The 12597-nt window shown below is 32.0% G+C and overlaps 1 protein-coding gene across 2 annotated transcripts in view; it reads left to right on the top strand.

The window, feature by feature from the left end:
- LOC107366082 (cell adhesion molecule Dscam1) overlaps nucleotides 1–12597 on the top strand; it is a 70256-nt gene that overhangs the window by 7739 nt on the left and 49920 nt on the right. For both annotated transcript variants that reach the window (XM_015933656.3, XM_015933657.3), the window contains exon 2: nucleotides 10186–10524. In XM_015933656.3, the coding sequence (XP_015789142.2) occupies nucleotides 10186–10524 (339 nt within the window). The remainder of the gene's footprint in view (nucleotides 1–10185; nucleotides 10525–12597) is intronic.

Raw genomic sequence — 12597 nt, 5'->3', positions numbered from 1 at the left:
AAATGACCATTTAAGTGCCTTTTCAAAGGCCGTTTAAAATGTCATTAACAGAACTTTTCTGATAAAGAACTTTTTTCTCGCAAATCTTTTTCTTGAAAAACTTTTACCTTGAATCGATTGAAAAGTTACAGTTGAAAAGTCCGATTAAACGATGAAAGGAAATTTACAAGTTTCTCTTTCAAATTATTCAACTGTTTATGATTTGTTCATCAGTTTCAGGAATTGATGCAAAAGTCGAGAAATTGAAATGAATTCATTTTGCAACTTTTCATGTAATTTTTTCATTTGTTTCTTTTATTTTGTTTGCCTTTTAGTTTAATTTGAATTTGTTAATGTTTAGATGTTTAGATTGATCAAAGCTGAATGTGAGGCAAACTCGGGAAACATTGTTCAACACTTTTCCACTTGACATTATTATTGGAAAAGTTGAAGTATTTCAACTTAATTTGTCTCAAGCAATCTTTAAGTCTTTTTTCTTCATACCTCATCATGAACAGATAAAAATGAAAGTTATCTTAATGATGAAAAATGTTTCCCAGTAATCGTCTTTAATCAATCATATTAAACTGTCAACTTGCAACTTGCGGCTTAATTTATCAATCAAAATGATCAAATTTTTTAACCAGCAAAGACGAAGGAATGTCAATAAATGAACTCTTTCAAATATTAGCTCAAATGAAATGGAGAATCTCGAATGAAATTTTTGCCTCAATTTCCAGTAAATCATTGGACAAGAGAATTTCTGTTCAATTGTTGATCTCAATTCAATGTCGCTGCATATGGTACAACTCCAGCTGACATACTATGACCGATGATAAGATCATGGTCATAATAATGTGAATACAGTTTTCAAGTTTGAACGGAAACCTAGAAAAGATATTTGGCTCTTTGCATATTCACTTGTTTTGATTAAAATTTGCTAAAACTTGATGAAAATGTTTTTTTGAGGTTAGCAAGGTTTACCATGATACTGAAAATATGAAACTCAGTAAATCTCTTGAAGATATTTCCATGTATTTTTGCCTTTGAACAGCTTTTCACTTGTAAAGAGATATCAAGAGCCATTAAACAATATCAAATAACAGGGAATCAATTTCACATTGAAATCGAGCCCTTTCTTCTTCTTTAAACCTTCTCATGAAAATTTTCAAAACAAAGCAAAACCTTGACAACTTGTCGAGTTAATCAAGTAAATTGCGCTAATAAAAACCTTTTATAGAAAATTTTCACTCCAACCTTTGCCTTTGAATAGACTTTGCAAATTTCAATGGAAAACAAAAAAATGTCCAATTTTCCTAATTCAATACTTCTATCCATTGAAAAGCAGAGTCTTGAGATTTGAATGTAAACAACTTTTTGGTTTACCTTTTTGACTCTTCATTTTAACGATGAAATGAAACGATCAAGTTGTAATTCAAAGTTGATCACATTTTCAGTTTCCATGTTGCGTGGCAAAAAAGAATGAAACGCAAAAAATGAAAAAGAACAAGAAATGTTGAACAAGATGTTCATTTTTTCTTCATTCCAACCATTTCAATCATCATCATCATTCTCATCATTTTGTTCATTTTCATTTTAAAACTTTCATATGTAACTTGAACAGAGACAAAAGTGCAGCAAGTTGTAAAGATGAAGGAAAGATGCTGGAGAAGAAGAAGAGGGGAAAAACAAGAAATGAAATGGACAGTTTTTTACTCTTCCTCATCATCCTCTTATCTTTCAACTTATTTTCCAAAATGAGATTCTCTTCTCTTCCTTTCCTCCCTTCATCTCCTTTATTGACCTTAAACAAGAAACAAACAAAACTGTTAAAAAACAAGATTGTTTCCTTTAACGTGATAATGTCTAGTAAAGTCACAAAATGTTAACACGAAAATATTGACTTATCCTTTGAAAATGAAAGGCAACTCAACTTGACGAAGCAAAAAGTCGTTCAACTTGAATCATTCATTCACATTAACCTTCACTTTATTTTGTTCAGTTTCAAGATTTACATTTAAAATGTTTCATTAGGCAACCCTTTTCAATGAACCAATTTACATGAACAACAACCTGAAGAGTCAAAAATATACTCATGATTGATACCATGATGAGGAAAAAGTGTTTACTCATGGGTGGCCAAAGTGTTTAGGGTTACATTAATTGTTCATCTAATGAGTTTCATTACAGATTGAAAAGTCACTTGAACAAAAGCCATCTCTAGTAACGAGAGAAACGAGAAAAAAGTGTTTTTTCTTTACGTTCAACAAAGTTAATAGCTTTGGAAAATTTTCATTTTTTCATTTTGAATTTCATGTTTCAATTTAATCGTAAATTTGTGTTTGTAAAATGATGAGGAATGGTGAAAAGAGTTTCATCAGTTTGGAAGGGACAAAAATTGGCATTTACTTGATCAATTTCTTTCTTCATCTTGTTTCATTTTGCATCACTTTTTAGTCACATTAATTCTGCTTCTCTGAATCTGAGTAACATTCAAGTATCATCATCATCATCTCCTGTTTGACATCATTTTTGCCTTACTCATCTTTACTTCATCCGGTTCCTCCCAACTAATGTGTCTCATTTTGATCCTTTTTTCTCTCTCTCTCTCTTCATCATTCATAATTTTCATCCTTCATCTTTCATTCAAATTTCATCTTTTCTCTCTCTTTTACAAGTATCCTTTTTGCCACCTCAAATTCAATCCAATTTCAAGTTGCAATTTACAATCAATTGTAAACTGTGAAACTGGTGAAATGGTGAAAATGTAAACTGAAAGATTTTCAATTCCAATTGCAAGTAAAAAATGGTTGAAATTGCCTGAGCTGAGAGCAGAGTGAACAAATGATAATTTGATGAAATTATTTGCTAAACAATTAACTCAATTGAAAAATGAAACTATGAATGAAAACTTTTCTACCATTGATGACAAAGTGTTATGGTGATGATGTAGAAAAAAAGAGGATGAAAATGAGAACGATAAAGAGAAAGAAGATGAAGATGGAAAGCAAAAGCAGAAACACAGTCATCTGATAATAATAGTTGCAAGAGTAAGTGAAAGTGATGAAGGAACAGATGAAGATAGTAAAAGTTTAAAATGAGAGAGATAATGATGTACTTAAAGGAAGATGATGAAGATGAAGATAACATTTTAAACTTTTTGACTCTAAATTTATCAGCAAACATTCAATTGTTGTACAGTAATTGGAGTCAACACGAGCATTTAAACTAATGATTGTGAGTCACTGGATGCTATCCTTTTATGACCCAACAGTGCTTCATCTTGGGTTGCATTGAGCCAGACTCGTCGGCCTCTAACTTGAGGCTCTGTGCAAGTCGACATGAAACATGGATGAGTGTCAATGGATGTAAATCGGTTTTTTTTCTTACTTTACTTTCTTCCTTTCTCATTCACTATCTTTCATCTTTGTATTCTTCTTCTCTATCTTTCCTTATGATGGATTCAGGCTCAAATGATGCGGCACTCATTGAATCAAATGGAGCCTATTAAATGCTTCTAAATCATAGGTTTCACTGGATCACATCTTCACATCTTTTTTTTCTGCTCATCTTTTTTTCTTTTCTCTTCTTTCTTTTACCAATAGTTTCTGTCTAAGTTTTTTTTCCTCTCTTCATTCCATCTTGCTGTTTCATCCTTTTTTGTCTCTTCATCATCTTCATCATCCCCATCCAAATCTTAATCTTTTTTTCATCTCTTATTTACAGTAAATGGCTTACTTGTTATAAAGTCGATAAGTAAACCAATAATCCAATCTTTTCCTCTCACTCCAAACTTTGGTTCAACTTTACTCTTTCTCCATCTTTTTTACATCCAAATTTCATTCAAATGAACTTTACTCTCTTTCAACCATTAACCCTGACTGACTTTTCAAACTCAATACCTTTAACCTGAAGCAGTCAACCTTTAGTTATGCTTTATTTCAGCCTCTTCCCCTTTTGAGGATGAAAAACATTGATTACTTTTCATCAACAAAAAAAGGTGAAAAGAGGCAAGCAAACTCTCTGTACACTGCAATTGAAAAGATCAATTGGCTTGCTTACAAATTGCCCAAGATTAATCAAGAAACATGAGCTGAATAAATAATTGCTTCATTTTGTTTTGAAACAAATTAAGCCCATTTAAACCAGTTATGGTTAATCAATCAGTTGAATCAAAAGTTCAACTTCAACATTGTCGGTTATTATTGCCTTATTATGAAAACTAATCTGATAAAACTTTATAAAGAAAGTCTTTATTTATCCCAACACTCGTCGCTAAAGCTGGTTGAATGATCTAGCGATGACTTCAGACTCTACTGGGTAAGATTTGTGGTCGGATTGTGCTGAAAGATTTTAAAATTGATGATTTGGACACGGTAAAAGTCGTAGCAAGGTTTCCGTAGGTGAAGCTGTGGAAGAATCACTAATGTATTACCCTCTTATTATAAGCGAAATACGACCTTCAAACCATCAAACACTCTGCATAGTGATATTGTAGATGCTAATATGGTGAATGCGATTGAATTGTATTTGCATTAGAGTCGCACTTTTGAATGTTTGTTCCAACGCAACAAAGACTGGTATCATGAAGTCAGGCTTGCATTTAATCACATTAACCAAATTATCTTTAAAATTGGTCGATTTCTTGAGCTATTCTAGCAAAAACCAACAGGTACACGAAACTGTTTACATTTTAGCATTAAAACTTGTTAGTTGTAAGTTAAATTTTAACCGATGAGTTGGTTGAATCAACTCTGGAAGCGTCATTAGGTTACTTTGCATTGTAACAGAAACACTTGATTAGACTGGAAATGACTGGATTGAGTCACAATAACTATAACTTTGATGACTAAAGTTGCTCTAAATGTCCTAATAAAATAACATATCACTCGAATAACATTCAAAAGGTCATTTATGACTGCTCAATTCAATATAATCAGCGTTCAATTATGCATATAAGTTTATCAAGCTATCAAATCTTTGTTGCAATAAATATCCTTTTTCATTTAATTCAGCTGCATTTATTTATATGAAAATGCATCTACATTAAAGTAAAATTGAGTAAATAAAGTTGACCAAATGTCCAGCAAGCAAACAAAAAGTGACCCTTGTTTAACCAAAGTAACCAAAGTGCACGTTTTGATGGCACAAGATGCATCCGCATCCACTTTTATCAACAAAGCTGAGAAGCACCAGACAAAGTGTTTCCTTGATTAATTCAGAAAAGTAAAAAAAATCAATAGCGAAAATTGTGATTGAAAAGTTGCCAATGCAATTTCATCTGGAAAAAGATTATTCCTTTGACCACAAGTTAAACCTCAACAAAATGGTTACCATAAATCTTAGCCAATTTTAGATGATAATCATTTGGACAAGATTTTGAAGGGAAACTTGAATGGACCAGACAAAGCTTGAACCCAGACAAAACAAGAAAAAAGTGAGACAAATTTCAATATAAAATATTGGCTAACAATTGATTTTGAGTCACACGAAGACACAACAATTTGAAAATGGGTTGCACTTAAAATTAGATTAAAAATGTGTGGCAAGTAGCAACACAAAAGAATCAATTTAATGTGTTGAAAAAATAATGCCATTGAGATGATCTCACAAAGAAACAGTACTTGTGATGTTTTCATCTCACCCTTCCAAGTGGCACTCGTGTGTATCAAAATTGCCCTTATAACGGTATATTTAACACTCACAGAGACACAGAGGTTCACATAATGAAGGGAAACAATGAGCTTACAAGTGAATAATAATGAGCACAAAAGGCCCAGATAGACTCGTCTATATCAACAGAAGGTTTATTGTTGGTCGTTTATCAATTCAATAGCATTCAAAAATATAATATTGTTGAAGAGGGAAAGGGAAAAGATGATGAAAAAAAGGAAGAAGAAGGAAGAAGACCAAATGAAAGTTGAAAAGGGAGGAGAAAGTTGATGATAGTGATGATGATAAACAAAGTGAATGAAAGATGGTGCAATAAAAATGATGATGTACAGCTTTGGGTTATCATTGAGCACTGCAAGGAGCTGCAAATTATAATAATTTGATTGAAAAAAAGACGAAGATCCAAGAGACTCTCTTGGAACCTTAACCGGCTTGAAAAAGTTAAATTGTCATAAAAAGTTGTTATACTTTATTTGATTGGGCAAAGAGAGTAGTAAAAAAAAGAAGAAGAGAGAAAAATATCTTTTCATTGCTGCTTTTCAATAACATTATTCAATAATAACCAGTGAATGGGAAAAAATCGTTTCTCCTTTCATCAACAAACATTATCATTGACATAATTTGGCCATACACTGATGATGAAAGTGATGATGATAATGAAGAAAGAAGAGGATGAAAAAGTTGACGCTCTATTATTACCATTATTAAATCGTTATTTTCACTTTTCATTACCAACAAAACTTTAATCATGAGCCAGACAAGTTTACCTCTAACCTCCTTCCTTGTCAAACCCAGTCACTCATCGGTTTACCGTTGAAATAAACAACAATGGACAGCCTTTTCTCACTTGCTTCAATCATTCAATTTTCATTTTCAATTTAAACTTTTCATAGTTCATCACTTAATTGCATCAATGATGTCTTTTCAACCATTTCAACTGTGAGTTGAAGATGCAAAAAAATCATCTTTTCTTCATCTTTACCTTTGCATCTTTTTTCTCCCCTCTTCTTTACATCATCAATCCTTTCTTTTCACACTTGAATTTTTTCCGACCTAAAAATGGATAAAGAACAATATTCATGCAAAGTCATTACTTTGCTTTTGTGTAGTGTTTTTGCCTAAAAATGAGGCGAAAAAGCATTCTTGTGTTGGCCTTTGAAAAAGGGGCTTTTTGTCTTTTCATCTTTCCTTCTTTGACCCTCTTTTTTTCCTGGCTACTCTTGACGCCATTTTGAGATGAAGATGAAAATAATCAAAATGATTCTTGCACTCTTTTTACCCATCCTCACTTTGCTTCAACATTCATCAACAAAAGTAACCAACAATCAAGTTAACTTGTTTTCCCGTTCATTTTGCTTAAACTTTTATTGCTCTTTATTGAAGCAAAACTTTCAAGCATCTCATCCTCATCCTCATCCCTTATCTTTATCTGTCACTTTGCCAAAAGTCTAAAAGTCCAACTCTCTACTGGCTTTCAGACAAGTTACTCTTTGCCCTTTTCCTTTCCATCCTCATCTCTTTACATATTTACACTTTTCTTTTCATCTTTTACGGTCAACTTCATCCTTACCATCACCATCATCATTATCATCATTTTCACCATTCTCATTGAAATCATTATCCAATAAGAAAAGAAAATTTTCCAATCATTTAGACAATCCAAATGAAACTCAATCATTTTCATGTTCCAAGATTACAACTCTTACGAACAAAAAATGACTTCTTTTATTACATCATTTAAACATTTTGCAACTTTCAATGTTTACCTTTACTGTTTACCTTTTGACTTGCAATCAAGTTTACTCAACAATTAACGTTAATTATATTTACTTTGAGCAAAATTTTCTTCACTTTTCATTTCCATGGAATAATATCAAAAAGTAACTCTTTTCTTCATGTTATCCTCTTTATTTGACCGGAAAAAGTTTGCAAATTACAATAGTAAAACTGACCAAACAAAGACAGAAAAAAACATTTCCATTAATAGTAACATGAGCTTTAGAAGGAAAAAGATTCATGAAAAATTTTCACAACAAAAATGCAAATAATTCGTAATGATATAATGCATTTACATTGACAAATTAATGATGAATCAGTCTATGAAAGGAAAAAAAGTTGTCATCAGATTATCTCAACATTTATCAACATTTTCTCCTTTCAGTTCCTTTCCAGTTCCTTTTCAGTTTCATTTCAGTCTTGCTAACCGATGAGCAAAAAAGTATGAAAAATGTAATGAAAATTATTCATTTATTTGAAGCAAAATTTTGTCAATCCTTTTGTAACAAATGATTTATTCCGACCATTTTTAGAGTCAAATTTAGCAAATTTAATCAAACAACTTTTAATAAACTTGAAGGAAACTGGTTAAAGTGAAGAGGAAAAGAGGTTGAAAAGTGAAACAAATGGTTTGCAAGTGACTCACCAACTTGGAGACAATTAATTTTGATTAAAAGTTTAGATTGGTAAACATTATGAATGGCCAATTTTCCCTCGGACATTCACATAATGCATAATGTACTAGCAACAAATGAAATCGCATCCAAAACACAAGAGACTAATTAGAGGTTAGAAAATGAAATGGAAAAAAGAAAACTATTTTTTCTCCTCATTTCATCCATTCTGTTCTGTTGCTGATAAAATTGAAACGAGTCATCAGAAACAATCAACTGTCGACTTTGCCAATTCATAAAAAAACACTAATATGTGTTATCACATTTTCACTCCCAGTTATCGATAGAACATTGAAATGAGGAAAAAGTTGCATTTACACATTTGCATCGATTAGGTGAAAGCCCAAGAAGTGACCTTAATGTCCATTGGTTACTCTTATTCTTACATGACTTGAATTTCTTTCAACAATTTTTTTCCTCTCCACTTGTCCTTGTTCCTCTATAATCATAATCATCTTTATCTTCATCATCTTAACCCTCTCTTGTTCACCAAGCCATTTGCTTTCCACCAAATTGAAGCATTTTTTTCCTTCTTCTTTGCTCAACCTTTTGCATCAAACTTTTTTTCCCTTCTCCCTTTACTTGATGTTGTTTTACATTCAATTGATTGGTTACATGCATTTTGGTGCTCAGATTGAATTAGAAGCAAAAAAAACAATAAACACAAAAAGTACAAAAAATCGAGATCAATTGAACTCTCAAACCTGATTACCATTTGTGGTTGAGAGTAAAAATTTTTACATTCAATATCCAAAAGAAAAGCAATGAAAAAAAGCTCTCAGAGTCTCAATGAGTAGCAGGGTAAAAGAACGAGTAAAAACAAGAAACTTTAATCGTAACTCACTCTGTATCGACTTTTAAATCGATAACATTTTTTTTTCTCTCTCTTTCACCATTTACATTTCTTGACCCTTTTTTATCCTCCTCACTCCATCACTTTTCTCTCTCTCTTTTCGTCTCCATTGTCATCATTTGCTGGAAAAAAGCAAAATGAGCAAAAACAGAAACAAGAAGAGCAAAAAACTCGATATCAAACATTTTGCACTTTACCATAATTTCATAACTTTATTTCCTTTTCCTTCCTCTTTCATCTCAACCAATTTTTCCTCCTCATCATCCATGTTCAACCATATTCATTTGTCTATTTTTTGTCCCTCAACCTCATCATCATCTTGATCCATTTTTTTGCAAAATATTTTCCTCTTTTCTCGACTCAAATTGGTCCAACTATTTATCATGAAAAATGATGTTATCCATTGGGTTGCACTTGGAGTTAAACAAAAACTCAAAGGGCAACATAAAACACCTTGAAAAGAGCAGCTTGACTTTGCTTTTTCAATCATTTTTCTTCTTCTCTCAACCATTTTCCCAAACCGTTGCACATTCAAAATGATGCTCTTTGATTAGCCTTATCATGTCGCTCATCATAAAATATCCTTTGGCTGACCAAATGGCCATTTCTTTTTTATCCATTTTCTCATCTTGCTCTTTACCATTTTGTTCAACTTTTTTGGACTCTTTTGTTTTGAACCTTTTTTACGTTGAAAACAAACATTCATCAATATCAATTAAAATCAACACTCTTTACGTGAATGCATTTTGAAACTGATCAAGTTCATCTCTAGTTTTTACTCTTGAATCTTACAATTTCATCTCTAAATTGGTTATTTATTGTGACTCTTTGTTTCGCTAATTGGCCTTCATTCGCTTGATTATTTCATCTTGTCTTTCCTTTTTTCATCATCTAATCATGTTAACTTGTTATTAGATTAACTTATTGTATTAAAGAAACTAGATTAGACACACTAAATAAATCATTGATCTAAACAAGAGTTTAACCAAGTGACAAACACGCTTCAATTTTCGGCTTGTTGGCACATTGAAATTTTAAAATTCAATTTTCACCTTGAATGGAAACATTTTCAACAATGTTGCCTGGTAATTGCAAGACAAGAATTCAATTTCAATCCATTGAATATTGAATCAAATGTGATTTGTTGATTATTCTAGTTTTGGTTTTCATGTACTTTTACCTGATAATATTGTTTACTAATCAATTGTATTTTTGGATATCTTTTCACAGTGGCTGAACCGCATATTGTTATGGAAGTTATGGATGAATATGTTGTTACTGGCAATACTGCTGTTTTCAAATGCAATATACCAAATTTTATTAAAGACTATTTAATCATTTCAGCTTGGATTGAAGATCAAACCATGGTTGTTATTCAATCACTTTCAAATTATGTGATAAACATGCAAACACTAGGTGATAGCAGGTATCTAATGTTGCCAACGGGTGAACTTTACATTCGCCAAGTTGACAGTTCATTGAACCAACGGAGCTACAAATGCCGTGCAAGACACAAGTTGACTGGTGAAACCTACATCAGCTCAACAGCGGGTAAACTTATTGTTTCAGGTAAAGTTGAATGGTTTAATGTTTTCATCCCTGACCAGGGCTTGAACCCGTAATGTTGCAACCTTTTACCCTCCTTCATACCCACTGTGCTATCAACTATACAATGGATTCAAAGACTATCAAACTTGATCCAATTTATCCTAACCTAATCTAACCTAGCCTAATTTTCATTGTTATTTGATTAAATCAAGAATACAAACTATTATTGGATTGGGCAAAAATTAATGTCTGCTCAGCTAAAGAGTCAAATGTACAATCTAATATAATTCAAGTCAAACCTTTGGCTTATTTTGCATTATTATAGCGATTAGAAATTGATAAGGCTCGAAACAGCCGCCTTGGCAAAGCATGCTTTGTGACTTGAGGTTATCTTTACAAGCACATCTTTTGCGTTTCTCGACAGAAAATTTGCTCGGGCCAAATTGTTGCAAAAGCTTTGATTAATTATGCATGATGAATGAACATGCATTGATAATTTGTTTGTCGAGTCGAATTGTTTGCTGTGGTTAAGGGAAGAATGAATAAAAAATTCAGCGAAAAAAAACAATCGATCCATTCCTAGCAATAGTTACAAATTGATGCATCAAAAGTCTTTCATCATGTGTATACAGAGACACACATCAAACACATTATATACAATAAACATCAGCAACATTGTTTTAGCCTGAGGGAATCAAGAAAAGGTCTTTCATTTTGTTCACAATTTAACAAAAATTTGGTGCTAACTTGGCGAATAATTGCCTCATTGTCTTTATTTTGTGCAACTTTTTCTCTTCACTGCTCAGCTTGCATTCAGCCAAAGCCATGAGTTAATATTATTTGTCAGCAAAAGAGTATCGCACAAGGCACAACAAAGATGAAAAAAGTTGCCCAACAAAATATTACAGGGATGAAGTGCGTGGTTAGAAAAAAATGGAAAAAATTACAAATGAAATAGCATAGTTTACCTTCTGGTGAGATGTAAAACTGGGAATAACACTTATCAAATATTAACAGAACACAAGCTGAATACCCTGAGGAAAATTTCACGGAAGAAAGAAGCAAATAAGATAAAAATGATGGCGAAAGGAGATCATGATAAGGATAAACTTATAATAATAATACATGAAATAGCAAAGCTAAAAAAGCTGATGATAATAAGAAGGAAGAAAAAATATGATAAAAGTAAAAAACATAAAAATGAACAGATAACCACAGTAATAAAAGGTTATCACTAAGTTTATATGATAAAAACTTTAAAATGCAAGTTCATTTATCAAATTGAATCTTTATCTTTTTTGAAACTCATAAGTAGATGATGAAAAGTTAAGATGGAGAAAAGATGATAAACTGATTGCTTAGAGTAGTAAAAATGGCGAGACTTGATGCTGGTAGTTAAATAGTGCAAGCTCAATACTGGGAGTTGAACACTGGGAGTTTTGAGAGTGCAATGTGAATGCTAGAAGTTCAATGCTGGGAGTTGAATGTTTGGAGTTAAATACTGGGAGGTGATAATGATGATGATGGATACAAAATGGTTAGTGAGTAAATTAAAAGTGAAAATATTTTTTCCACAACAAATGCAGACTTTTACGATGGAGAAAATTGAAAGATTAAAGGTTTTTCAAGAGGAATCATCTTTATCATCTTTTTTGTGTTTTTTTTCTTCTTCATTTCTGTTCATCTTGATAAGTTTTGCTCTTTACTCAAACAAATAAGTGGGAAAAGTTTCTCCCAAGGCTTTTATTAAAGATCACTAGAGCGCTAAAGGTTTACTGCCTCCACCCCTTTATCATCATTTTCATCACTACAGAAAAAGCGTCTTGTTCTTTACTCTTTTTTTCATCTTCTTTGTTTTTTCTCTTTTCTCACTTTTCCCATGAGAGATGACTTTTCATGGTTACCAAATCATTTTCACATATATAACCATGCAAACAATAAGGAAAAGTCAGTTACTCTTTAGTCTTATTTTTGCACTCTTGTATCCAAAATGAGGCTTACATGAGCTCAAATTATCAGTCACAAGAATAGGCTAAAGTATGATGAACAAGTGCAGAGGAAGAAAGGAAAAGATTTGTAGATATTGTTCTGATA

The sequence above is a fragment of the Tetranychus urticae genome, chromosome 2, assembly GCF_039701765.1.
Source record: "Tetranychus urticae isolate SD_2017Ah chromosome 2, NJAU_TeUrti_SD_1.0, whole genome shotgun sequence".
Taxonomy (NCBI): Eukaryota; Metazoa; Arthropoda; class Arachnida; order Trombidiformes; family Tetranychidae; genus Tetranychus; species Tetranychus urticae.
The sequence above is the reverse complement of the archived record's forward strand: the minus strand, read 5'-3'. Positions and strand labels throughout refer to the sequence as shown.